Source organism: Gymnoscopelus braueri (genome assembly GCF_963280865.1).
Source record: "Gymnoscopelus braueri genome assembly, chromosome: 20".
NCBI classification, from domain to species: Eukaryota; Metazoa; Chordata; class Actinopteri; order Myctophiformes; family Myctophidae; genus Gymnoscopelus; species Gymnoscopelus braueri.
The window spans coordinates 36,430,358-36,444,339 of NC_137622.1; the positions used below are offsets into that span (position 1 = coordinate 36,430,358).

General features: G+C 40.4%; 3 protein-coding genes across 3 annotated transcripts; 2 read left to right on the plus strand and 1 right to left on the minus strand.

Moving 5' to 3' along the window:
• Positions 1–377: 377 nt before the first annotated feature.
• LOC308075671 (hemoglobin subunit beta-2-like) lies at positions 378–1,534 on the minus strand (the record flags this gene model as incomplete). Its single annotated transcript, XM_080415619.1, has 3 exons — positions 378–509; positions 1,115–1,337; positions 1,443–1,534. The coding sequence occupies 3 exons, from the start codon at positions 1,532–1,534 to the stop codon at positions 378–380; spliced, it is 447 nt and encodes a 148-aa protein (XP_080271745.1).
• A 1,304-nt stretch (positions 1,535–2,838) lies between these two features.
• On the plus strand, positions 2,839–3,818 carry LOC308075970 (hemoglobin subunit beta-2-like; the record flags this gene model as incomplete). Its single annotated transcript, XM_080416018.1, has 3 exons — positions 2,839–2,930; positions 3,041–3,263; positions 3,687–3,818. The coding sequence occupies 3 exons, from the start codon at positions 2,839–2,841 to the stop codon at positions 3,816–3,818; spliced, it is 447 nt and encodes a 148-aa protein (XP_080272144.1).
• Positions 3,819–6,459: 2,641 nt separating this feature from the next.
• LOC308075770 (hemoglobin subunit beta-2-like) lies at positions 6,460–8,074 on the plus strand (the record flags this gene model as incomplete). The annotated part of the gene is made up of 3 exons (XM_080415721.1): positions 6,460–6,551; positions 6,662–6,884; positions 7,943–8,074. 3 exons carry the CDS (start codon positions 6,460–6,462, stop codon positions 8,072–8,074), a joined length of 447 nt encoding a protein of 148 aa, XP_080271847.1.
• Positions 8,075–13,982: the final 5,908 nt, after the last annotated feature.

Here is a 13,982-nt window from a genome sequence, read left to right on the forward strand (position 1 = left end):
ACTTACTTTGCATTACTGCTTGTTTGAAGCTGCACTGTGTAACTTTCCTGTTCTACTCTGGATTTGAGCTCCAAATTAAAACATAGTTTTAAAATGATAGGCTAATTCTAGTTTCAAAAATATATTCTGTCAAAATAGTCTGTATAGCTTCACTTCAAATTGTGTCACTCACACTTTCAATCCTGCTTCCCGTTCTCTTCTATGTTTTATCTCTGTTCTATTTCAGCCCTCTAGGTTTGTAGATGACAAATGAAATGAGGATCTTTGAGCAGTTATTTTATCATACAGCAATTTTTATTTGCGTGTTTTCAAATGCTGTGAATTCGATGAGCTCCTGATAGGCCTGTTGTTCTGCAGGCCTGGAGGCTCATGGACCTTTAGTGGTACTGCTGGCCCAGAGCGGAGCACACCACGAACAAGAACTTCTGCCAGGCTGCCTGCATTTCGGGAGTGAAGGTTTGGACGCCCAGCTTGCCGGCAATGACAATGGAGAGGCAGTCAGAAAACAGCTGTGAGGCAGAGAATTAACACTGTTAGAAACCTGGGCTGGAGGTACATTTGTTAAATACACTTTTTAGACCTGTGGCCGATTCTAACAGTTTTGTGAAAAACATTTGTATTCCATAAAATTGAAAATAGAAAATAATGATGTTGATATTTATAGAGCAAAATCTAAAATCACACAGATGCTGTCCCGGATTGAAAAGTAGGCCTATAGAGACGTATAGGTTAAACTGGTCTGAATGGGTTAAGAAAATACTGAAAAGGCATCTTTAGCAGATAAAGTAACGTAGGCCTATTGAGTTTTGAGTGTCAATAAATGCATGCCCTATTTGACTATTTGCTTTATTATTTGTTATATTTTATTTGTTATGGTTTAATTTCATTGCATCTGTCTTTTATTGGTGTGTTGCTTGCTGTGTATCTTTGTTTTGATGAATGGTGCTATGTTAATAGACTAGAATATAGTTCTATTGGTATTATTCCTATGTTATTTTCATCATTGCTTCTGTGTGCTTTACTTCTATGTGTTTTTAAAACACTGCAGTGTCTTTGTTTTGAAGAAAGGTGCTACATTAATGAAGTTATTTTTAGTTCTTATTATAAAACGTACCCTGAAGTTGTCGGGGTCGACGTGCAGCTTCTCGGAGTGCAGCTGGCTCAAATCCTTATACGTGTCCTTGATGTTGTCGATGTTCTTCAAAGCCATGTCCAGACCGTGCACAATCTTGGTACCGTGGGCTGCGATCATTGGGTTAAGAATGATGTCCTGTGCGCTGTACAAGTTACCAAAGTTGCCGAAGTACCGCAGGCACCAGGGGTACACGATCAGACACCTGGGGAAACACATAATGATTACGTTCAGTGAAGGGAATGATCAGACAAAATGTTAAACATGACAACTGATTATTGATCTGATTTTGATGGAGAGGAACCTATACCTGCTCAGAGCCTCGGGTCCGACTTCTTCATAGTTCAGGTTGGTGAAGATGTATTGAATTAAGGTACGTTCGGTATCTGACCACTCAGTCATGGTTGCTTCTTGGTGATTTCCTTGTCTCAGAAGAAATGCAGGTCTACTGTACAGTAACTAGAGCCCTTCTGCTCTATATATACCTGAAATGTCCTCTACCGAGAACGAGAAGACAGGTTTTGACAGGTTGGAGATGAAAGGTCCCTGATTAGTCTCTGCATTTCTAGAAGTTTCAAGTAGATTTTAGAATATTTATTTTGGTCTACATCCATCACTCTAAGTACACTGTGTGCTGTTTATCTTCTGATAATTGACAGGACAGATAAGTTTCCAATAATTAGTCAAGTTATTTCGGCATACATCGGCTTACTTGGACTCAGAGTTAAGCCTGTTTTTATATCCTAATTTAATCTTTAATGATTTGACATGACTAATTAATTTATGCAATGGTTTAAGGTGTCTTTGGAGCAAAGCAAACTCTGCCTCCTGTAATAGCTTATTGCACTGTAGTAGCTTTCTGCAGGCCTATTAGTCAAAACTAAAAAGCAGACATATGTTTAGTTTTTTTTTAAACCTTATCTAATGGGAAATTGATGTGTGGCAGTAAATGTTTTCAGAAAGGCACGTTTTTGCACAGCAGTTGCGCAGTGTTTCCACACTGTATTACTATATATAGAAACATACACTATTCATATACTGTGTTATCTGCAGCAGCATATGTCCCAAACCCTGCCTAAAATGAACCCAAATTGTAGGTCCATATTAAGAAAAGAGAGAAAATGAGAGATATTGCCTACAAATAATAAAAATTGTCACTTATAAGAAATTTTAATTAGTTCATGATGATAATTAACATATCACTTATATTCATTTGTATTAGGGATGAAATTATTCATCAAGGAACTCAGGCACTTTGAAATATTCAATTTAAATATTCTGCCTCAAAGGCTTGCATTTTACTGTCGTTATGCATGTCTAAACATACTGTAAGCCTGCATGCTCTGTGGAACATCAGGCGGTGGAGTGCACTGACAATAATTATAGTGACACACAGATGTTCTGTAGATGCATGTGTGCAGCTGACGGCATGAGCTGAGCGAGGCAGGAATGAATTATCAGAAGATAAACAGTCCACAGTGTACTTAGAGTGATGGATGTAGACCAAAATAAATATTCTAACATTTACTTGAAGCTTCTAGAAAAGCAGAGACTAATCAGGGACCTTTCATCTCCAACCTATCAAAACCTGTCTTCTCGTTCTCGGTAGAGGACATTTCAGGTATATATAGAGCAGAAGGGCTCTAGTTACTGTACAGTAGACCTGCATTTCTTCTGAGACTGAAGGAAATCACCAAGAAGCAACCATGACTGAGTGGTCAGATAGCGAACGTACCTTAATTCAATACATCTTCACCAACCTGAACTATGAAGAAGTCGGACCCGAGGCTCTGTGCAGGTAGGTTCCTCTCCATCAAAATCAGATCAATAATCAGTTGTTATGTTTAACATTTTGTCTGATCATTCCCTTCACTAAAATGTCAACGTAATCATTATGTGTTTCCCCAGGTGTCTGATCGTGTACCCCTGGTGCCTGCGGTACTTCGGCGACTTTGGTAACTTGTACAGCGCCAAGGACATCATAATGAACCCAAAGATCGCAGCCCACGGTACCAAGATTGTGCACGGTCTGGACATGGCTTTGAAGAACATCGACAACATCAAGGACACGTATAAGGATTTGAGCCAGCTGCACTCCGAGAAGCTGCACGTCGACCCCGACAACTTCAGGGTACGTTTTATAATAAGAACTAAAAATTACTTTATTAATGTAGCACCTTTCTTCAAAACAAAGACACTGCAGTGTTTTAAAAACACATAGAAGTAAAGCACACAGAAGCAATGATGAAAATAACATAGGAATAATACCAATAGAACTATATTCTAGTCTATAACATAGCACCATTCATCAAAACAAAGATACACAGCAAGCAACACACCAATAAAAGACAGATGCAATGAAGTTAAACCATAACAAATAAAAATATAAATATCAACATCATTATTTTCTATTTAAAACATTTTGGAATACGAAAGTGAAGTTTTTCAGAAAACTGTTAGGATCGAGAAGGCGTTTTTAGAATCAGCCTCACGTCTAAAAAGTGTATTTAACAGATTCACCTCCATCTAACAGTGTTAATTCTCTGCCCCACAGCTGTTTTCTGACTGTCTCTCCATCGTCATTGCCGGCAAGCTGGGTGTCCAAACCTTCACTCCTGAAATGCAGGCAGCCTGGCAGAAGTTCTTGTTTGTGGTGTGCTCCGCTCTGGGCCAGCAGTACCACTAGAAGTCCATGGGCCTCCAGGCCTGCAGAACAACAGGTCTATGGAGCTCATTGAATTCACAGCATTTGAAAACACGCAAATAAAAATTGCTGTATGATACAGAAATAACTGCTCAAAGATCCTCATTTCATGTGTCATCTACAAACCTAAAGGGCTGAAATAGAAAAGAGATAAAACAGAGAACGGGAAGCAGGATTGAAAGTGTGAGTGACAACATTTGAAGTGAAGTTATAGAGACTATTTTGACAGTATTTATTTCTGTCTCACCAGAAAATAGAATTAGCCTAACATGTTGAAAATACGTTTTCATTTGGAGCAATAGTATACCTATGAAGGTAAAGTGAATTATGAAATGACCTTCAGAAGAATATGAAACCATTTCACATGCATAAATCGCCACATACTGGTAGTTGGCAAGTTTGAATTGGACCCCCTGGGACTTGAACCAGGGACCTCTATCTCCAGAAAAGCTGACCTACCCCATAACAATACCAATTATTTTGATAGTATATTGTATGCATACAATAAAAAGATTCAATAAAATAAATGAAAAAAGTAATCGAAAAAACACAGCCCCCTCACGTATTAGGAGGGCAGGATGAGTTACCAGAACCAAGGACGGGTGTTTTTGATTAATCTAACATGTTAAAAATGGAGTTTGAAGTTATAATGGGTTTTGTATAGGAAGGGGGTGTGTCTGATAAAATGAATATCAAATAGCTAAATACTGAATCAGGCAACTTAAAAACTGTCTGGGGGGCTCACATAAGCCCGAGTAGACGATAAAATGACCCCAATTCTTTTTTTAAAGTGAAATATCCCTTTAAAGCCTGAGTTATACTTGGCTACGCATTGTGTCTCGCACTGATAACAGCTGAACCTGTAGATCTGCAATTTACAGTGTGAGACACCGGCCGGCAACTGAGTATAGATCAGGTGTAACAGTCTATTTCCCATAATAGTGGGGTTCACAAAAGAACACCCAACCCTCACTGAGACTATATCCCTGTCGCTACACCCCCCCCCCACACACACACACACAGACGAACCCCCTGACCCTCATTGACTCTGAGGTTATCACAATCACTACATTCCCCCCCATGCATTAAACTCACACACACCCAATGCACTGACATTCCTATACCACACCAATAACTGCTAAAAACACATGTACAGTATATATGTGCCCACAAATATGCAGATTGCTCATTCGTGGGCACAGAGTGCTAATCAGTGGGTAGTTTAGTAATCTGTGCCCACTCATTTCCTCATCATTTTCTTTCTTTTCTATCATATGACCCCTGGTGACCCCACAGTGCTCACAAATGCACCTACATCAGTGGTTTTCAATCTTTTTCATGCCAAGGACCCCTAAATTGATATACATTTGGCCGCGGACCCCCATTTGAAAATGTTTTGTGCCAGGGACCCCCAGACGCAAAGATATCAGTTAATTTTCACTTTAAAAAATATATAAATATTCAAAGATATGCACACTTTGTTCAAGGTTTTTCAAAAATAGCAGATCTAGAAGCTCATCGCGCGGCACTCGGGAGTGCCGCGCGATGAGCTTGTATATCTGCTATTTTTTAATAGCCAAAGCTAAGTGGTTAAAAATGATTGTGACGCTATGTTAACTGATTTCGGCTGGGGACCCCCTGGTACTCCCTCAAGGACCACTGGTGGTCCCCGGGACCACCGGTTGAAAACCACTGACCTACATGAAATAGACCCATAGATACAGAAACAGGAACGTCTACCCGAGCCCGAATGTATCAAAATGTATTCGAACTCCTGGTGTATGCAGTGATGGGTAGGAACTTTATCCCTGTGCCACTCGGATGCTCTTGCCTCTTGTCTGTTTGCCGGACCCAGGGGGTCTGGCTTACATGAGGCTTTGTACCTGTTTTCTCCATACATGGGCATGGTCACTTTGTCCTTAGGCCCCAGCCATAGAAGTCTGTCCCCCTTTCGTCCACATGGGCATGTTTTGTACCTGTTTTCTCCATACATGGGCAAAAAACTGGTTTTGGTCACTTTGTCCTTAGGCCCCAGCCATAAAAGTCTGTCCCCCTTTCGTCCATACTGTACATGGGCATAGACACAGGCTGACACGTCATGTGAAGTCTGGGTCTGGCAGAACCAGGTCTCCTGGTCTTGTTTCTCAACGATAACCAACATAATTTGCGTGCATGTAGGCAGGGTGAGGGACATACTGTACGCTGCCGGAGATAACATACTGTCGTATGTTGGATAAGTTCATTTGCGGTCCTGTTTAAACATTAAAGATAGGCTACAACTAGGCGAAAAGGAGTCCAATGAAGGCCAACATGGATGTGATGCACTATAACTTGACAAGAGGGATAATTGGAAACTTCATAATCTGTCCTGTCAATTATTAAGACAGAAACAGATTTTACAGCGATGGATGCAGACCAAAATACATATTTCAAAATCTACTAGAAGCTTCTAGAAAAGCATACGTAGACTTATCTGAGACCTTTCATCTTCAACCAATCACAACCAGCCTTCTCGTTTTGGGGCGGAGGACATTTCAGGTATATATAGAGCAGAAGGGCTCTAGTTACTGTACAGTAGACCTGCATTTCTTCTGAGGCTGAAGGAAATCACCAAGAAGCAACCATGACTGAGTGGTCAGATAACGAACGTAGCTTAATTCAATACATCTTCACCAACCTGAACTATGAAGAAGTCGGACCCGAGGCTCTGTGCAGGTAGGTTCATCTCCATCAAAATCAGATCAATAATCAGTTGTCATGTTTAACATTTTGTCTGATCATTCCCTTCACTAAAATGTCAACGTAATCATTATGTGTTTCCCCAGGTGTCTGATCGTGTACCCCTGGTGCCTGCGGTACTTCGGCAACTTTGGTAACTTGTACAGTGCCAAGGACATCATAATGAACCCAATGATCGCAGCCCACGGTACCAAGATTGTGCACGGTCTGGACATGGCTTTGAAGAACATCGACAACATCAAGGCCACGTATAAGGATTTGAGCCAGCTGCACTCCGAGAAGCTGCACGTCGACCCTGACAACTTCAGGGTAACATTCACAAGAACTGTAGCACCTTTCTTCAAAACAAAGATGCACAGTCTTTTAAAAACACAAATTATTGAATGTCAGTTCTATTTATCGGCTCCATACACATTTCTGCAAGGCCGTAGCCTACATAGCTATCTGCCTGGATAGTGGCTACAAGTGGCTACATCATGCATCTACGAAACAGGCATGTCCATCTGTTTAGATATACGAGCAGAGCAACAAGCTTCCATGTAGTATGTATGGCTAACCTAACAGTGGGTAGGCCTATAGTCCTTTCACCGCAAATGCAGTTGAAGCACTGTGGCACTCTTCTCTTCGATAAGCTTTCCTATTATTACCAACGAGAACGGGGACTCCCTGTTGCTGGCTCCACTGTAGGTGCTAGTGACATGCATGCTAACATTGCTAGCCTAGCAATGGGTGACGTTGCTATGCTCTCAGAGACAGCAACACATCAAGCACTGTACATAGATCGACGCTGTGTCCACTCATTATTCTAACCACCATCCATGGTATTGAACGATGCAGTCACTATATAGCTGTACTAAATGCTAAATGAATTGTCCCCCATCCTGATGAAAACCATCAAAATGGTGCTTTTATATGAACATATAGTTCTTTTAGGGGTTGGGTAGGTTTCAACAAGCTTATGTCCAAATGGTTCAACTGCTACTGTGTTCCACTGTGTTGTCATGGAATAAATGTATGAGAGTTTATTATTCATGACTGTTCTTAAAGTTGACAATTTACTGATGTAGACAATTGTGTTCATTTAAACACCAGTATTTTCAAAATCAAAAGTTGCAGCATTTGCCCCATCTCATAGGCTACTGCTAGATACACAGTTTTGTGCTTGTAATAACAAATAATATTTACTCCAGTTAACACACAAGCTATGTTTGCTATCCTACCATTTGATCACTTTTCTTTTCTTGTTTTTTTGGTAACCAACATGGGGAATTGATAAGAACTGGAATCCATAAGCAGAATATAAATCTTTTTTTTTAAAATGTACCTCCAGCCCAGGTATTTAACAGTGTTAATTCTCTGCCCCACAGCTGTTTTCTGACTGTCTCTCCATCGTCATTGCCGGCAAGCTGGGCGTCCAAACCTTCACTCCTGAAATGCAGGCAGCCTGGCAGAAGTTCTTGTTCGTAGTGTGCTCCGCTCTGGGCCAGCAGTACCACTAAAAGTCCATGAGCCTCCAGGCCTGGAGAACGAGTGGCCAATGGAGCTCATTGAATTCACATCATTTGAAATTACACAAATAAAATGCTGTCTGATATTGAAATAACTATGCAAATTTCATCATTACAAATCTACAAACATATCAAAATGATACTATTACAATGTAAAAGTGTTGGGAAGCAGGTTTGAAAATGTGACATTTGAAGGCAAACATTATAAATGTTAGAATTATAGTTTCCAAACATTTAAGTTTTCTGATTGTTTCAAAAATACCAAAAAATTGCTTACACGAAAAAAAAAGTTGGGAACCACTGAACAAAACAGTCTATAGCCTAATATAAGTCTAAATATGATTTGTATCACCAAAAATATAATTAGCCTTATACAGTAAGGTTTTTTGGGGGGGAATTATTATCATTAAAAAAGTCAAATAAGTTATTTAATGGCTCAGACTTGTAATAATGTTCCAGACCTCAAAACTGGTTGAAAACCCACAACTGTACTGGCGAGGAGCTGGCCAACCGGGTTAAGTCAATCTAATCCATAAAAAGATCTGCTGCAACCTCAAAGCTCCAACGCACACTTTTATTTTGATGAAGAAGACCAACGTTTCAGCAATCCATACGACTTCTGGCCTCCACAATGAGAAATGTTAAATTTCTACCAGAACAGAAATAGGAGATTGTCAGATTAGCCTCTAAAAAGTGATACTGACAAAGAATAACTGGATTTTTGTTTTGTTTTACCTTTATCCTTTGATTCTATGCTATGCAAGAGTGCAGAATACTCAGGTCTCCTGGATCGCTGTCCTCCACTCCCTCGTATCCAGCATCAGGGTCCAGAGCTCTGCTGTCTCACTGCAGTGTGTCTACGTAGGTGGTGCTCCTCTTTCCCCTCCCAGCTGATTCTTTAATTGCAGGAATCTTCTGTAAAAAAGAGAGGTTGCATGAGGTGTCTTGGGTTCAATTCCTTTGGTACCAGATAAAGGGCTTCTCTCACTCTCTCTCTCTCTCTCTCTCTCTCTATCTCTCTGTCTCTCTCTCTCTGGGCTCTATCTTACATCTAGCGCAATATGGTGCAAAACGTGCAAAGCCTGTAGAGACCAAGATAAGGAGACTTGCAGCTCTCTCTCTCTGTGTGTGTGCGTGCGTTTGTGTGTGTGAGCGAGCGAGCGAGCAAGCGTTCCGTCCATTTGTGTGTGTGTGTGTGTGTGTGTGTGTGTGTGTGTGTGTGTGTGTGTGTGTGTGTGTGTGTGTGTGTGTGCGTGTGCGTGTGTGTGTGCGCGTGTGTGTGTGTGTGTGTGAGAGTGGGGGGGGGGGATATTGTGGGCGCTGTCTGGGGATGGTTGGTGCATAGTCTCGCGTAGCCAGACAACTATTCCACAATCTCTGAATGCTATATAGAGTCTGGAACTACAACTCCCGAAATCTGAGAGAGGAAACTGTCACTTCCATTCACGAAAATATATTTTAAAATATCTTTACATTTTAGTTTTTAATTTCCATTTCTGCTAAGCAGCAAGCTAAATACACGAAATAAAACTTGATGATTTGTATTTATATTAGGATAAATTTGCGCGACTGTAAAGACGAAACGGAAGTGGGGAGGAGGCTTCACATCCGGTTTATATTCTAATCATGATCAGAGCTTCCGAGTCCCAGACTGTATGACCGGAAACATTTGAAAACTGTGGGAGGCAACAGTCTGGCCACGCGAGACTAGTTGGTGCATGCAGATTGTGTTTGTGGTCACACTGACACAGTCGATACTATTTTAAAATCAATCAAAGTGAGAAGGTTGATAAATTCTGTCTGGGTATTTTTTCTGTTTTTATTGAAACTATACAACAGTGTTCTATCAGTACCACTACAGTATTTCTGACCACTGGAGGATCATAGCTGCAATGCAGGATATAATATAGAACAGTAGACAGACAGGGAACGTATAATATAGGAAAGTAGACAGCCAGGGAAATACAGGACAGACAGAATAAAACAGGGGACATGTGTGGTCAGACTCAGCACACTATCCTTTCAGACAACGCACCCCAAATGCAGCCATTTGTGCATCCTTTGAAGCACACACGCTCTGTGATTTAAAAAATAAAGTTTGCACCCCTAGAATCATGACAGCCAGCCTCGATCAGCAGAGTAGAATGGGATACATTCTCCCACTGCTCCAGTAAGTTGCTGCTTCTACTGCATTCAATGACATTTTCCCTGCTGTCCAAGTATTTATCATTATGACTTCATGAATATATTTGTTTTACCCTTCATCCCACTGTTCAAATATATTCGGTGTAGTTTTATCAATGCATTATGCCATTAGTGACTCTAATGAAATCACTGAAACTCACCTGAGTGTGTCATCAGGTGAGTTTAGCCCCACCCCGAAAAACTGCTCTCAGCAGGAAAGGCCCAAAACAGGGCATTGTTCATGGGCTCATCTCCGCTTTTTTTGTGTTTTCTATAGTTTTTTACACAGAATCAAACATGTTATGGTCATGATTCACCAGGAGCCTGGATGGCTTGGTTCCAGGCTTAAAATAATATAATAATATAATATAATAATAATTATTATTATTATAATTATTTCGGAAATCTCTATGGGACAAATTAATGGGTTTTCTTTCTGTGCCACAACAAAATGGCTGCTTTTCCCTACTAGCTTTCTGCAGGCCTATAGTCAAAACTAGAAAGCAGACGTATGTTTACCCTATCCAATGGTAACTTAAATTATGCGGCAGTAAATGTTTTCAAATAGCCATTTTTTTTCACAGCAGTTGCACAGTGTTTCCACACAGTATTACTATATATAGTAACATACACTATACACATACACTGTGTTATCTCCAGCAGCATATGTCCCACACCCTGCTTAAAATGAACCCAAATTGTAGGTCAATACTAAAAAAAAGAGAGGAAAAGAAAGAAATTGCCTACAAATAATAAAAAGCATCACTTAAAAGCAATTTCAATTAAGCTATTAGTTAACGATTAGCTATTAATTTATATCCCTTATATTCATTTGTTTTAGGGATGAAATTATTCATCAAGGAACTCGGGCACTTTGAAATAATCTTTTTAAATGTTCTGCCTCAAAGGCTTGCATTTTACTGTCGTTATGCATATCTAAACATACTGTACGCCTGCATGCTCTGTGGAACATCAGGCGGTGGAGTGCACGGACAATAATTATAGTGACACACAGATGTGCTGCAGATGCAAGTGTGCAGCTGACGGCATGAGCTGAGCGAGGCAGGAATGGAGATAACACAATGGTATATTAATGAAGGTAAAGTGAGGTAAATTATGAAATGACCTTCAGAGGAGTATGAAACCATTTCACATGCATAAATTGCCACATAGTTGGCAAGTTTGAATTGGACCCCCTGGGACTTGAACCAGGGACCTTTGTATCTACCCCATAATAATACCGATTGTTCTGATAGTATATTGTTTAGACTGATGCTAGGTTTTTGTTTTTTCTGTGATATAGTTTCCTGAGGCACTACACTGTCTCTTTGCATTCTATGTACTGTATATGTGATGACCTTGCTTATTGTAAGTTGCTCTGGAGAGTGTCTGCTAAATGCCTTAATAATTGTAATTTTTAATATCTGTATGTGCGTGTGCATAATGTTGCTTATTTGTTTTCCTGCAGTACCAATGACATCATCGACAGAGATTCCAAGCTAGTAGAAACTACAGCCGTTCTCTGTATGTTTGTTTATAAAGTGTGCAGAGACACTCTTGCATACATTTTACTTGAATGAGGTTGCCAAAAAAAAAACGTATTTTCTATCAATTACACACTGCTGGTCATCAAATTATTGGCTTAGGAATACTACAAAAACAAAACAATCTTCATGAATTCAAGGCTTCATGGGGTGTGTAATTGATATAAAATAAGTCATTTTTTGGATGCACTACACCTTTAAAGCCTGAGTTATACTTGGCTACGCATTGTGTCTCGCACTGATAACAGCTGAGCCTGTAGACCGGTGGGCAATTAAAGATGCGCGCACGCACGCACAACCACACACACTAGTGAAATGAAAGATCTGTCTTTCGGAGCATATCCGTGGTCATAATATGGACATACCTAACAATAGATTACATTTTTGTGTATTTTTGTATCAAAAGTCCCTAAAAGGCCAATCTTAATTACTTCCTGTGAACGCAAACATACTGCATGATGACCTAAGCTGAATTCCTCACATTTCTGCCTCCTCGCTTCCTCCGTCATCTGTCCTCCAGCATGGCGGTGTTAGGGTGAAATTGCAAATTGGTGACCCGCCAAAATATGTGACAATCGTGTAGACATCACAGAACGTCAGTGTCCGAACGTAAATCATTGCAGTTTGTTTATTAGCAGAGTTCAACCTTGCTGTATTTAGGCCACTTATTTAAAGACCTCCATGAAAGTTATGTGAAGGCCACAATGGTCACATATTTCGGCAGGTCAACAATTTCACTGTAACACCGCCATGCTGGAGGACAGATGATTTCATTCACCTGTTTGATTCCTATAGCTCACATTTCTCCAAACACACCTGATTTTAATTACAGAACAACTCCGTTTTGAATCTCATTCAAGATGACGTCCAGACGGTGTATTACTTAATCAGCACACTAAAATATGTATCTGAAAACATTAGAAGTAAGCAACTTAGTAACCAAAAGTAGCACGCACGCACAACCACACACACCCACACACACCCACACACACACACACACACACACACACAGACGAACCCCCTGACCCTCACTGACTCTGAGGTTATCACGATCACTACATTCCCCCTCCGTTCAACTCACACACACCCAGAGAGAGAGAGAGAGAGAGAGAGAGAGAGAGAGAGAGAGAGAGAGAGAGAGAGAGAGAGAGAGAGAGAGAGAGAGAGAGTTTACTAATCTGTGTGTATAGTTTATTAATCTGTGCCCACTGATTTCCACATAATGTTTTTCTTTTCTTTTCTATCACATGACCCTGTGGGAGGCCACAGTGCTCATAAATGCACCTACATGAAATAGACCAATACAGGTAGATACATTTAACAGAAACATCTAGCCATGCAGAATGAATGACGTTGGATTCAAACCCCTAGTGTATGCGGTGATGGGTACTTCACCCCTGTGCCACTTGGATGCTTTTGCCTGTTGTTTCTAAGTATAAGGGGAGGACTTGTATAGATGTATTGTGATGTATTTTAGAGATACAATTGAACTGAATTGAATTGTAATTGAATCACTAGCAGCCAGGGTGAGCAGCTGTGAGGAAGTGAGATAAGTCGTTCAGTCTGTCTGTCTGTTTTCTTAACTATAACCCACAGGAGAATGTGCATGTAGGCAGAGTGAGGGACATACTGAATGCTGCTGGAGATAACATACTGTCGTATGTTGGATATGTTCATTACAGCCCCGTTTAATCATTAAAGTTACAACTATAGGAGGAAAGGAGTCCAATGAAGCCAACATGGGTGCATGTGATGCACTATAACTTGACTAGAGGGATTATTGGAAACTTCATAATCTGTCCTGTTATCTGAAAAACTTTACAACAAATGTATGTTGCTATATACTGTACATAGCAACAACAACCCCAAAAGGGGTTCCCGTCCTGAAAGGTATAGTTACAAATAGGGGTTCCCGCCCAAAATGGGTTAACAGATAAACAGAATTACAGTGATGGATGCAGACCAAAATAAATATTCCAAAATATACTAGAAGCTTCTAGAAAAGCATACGTAGACTTATCAGAGACCTTCAGCTTCAACCAATCACAACCAGCCTTCTCGTTTTGGGGCGGAGGACATTTCAGGTATATATAGAGCAGAAGGGCCCTATAGCTACTGTACAGTTCGTCTGCATTTATTCTGAGACTGAAGGAAATCCCCAAGAAGCAACC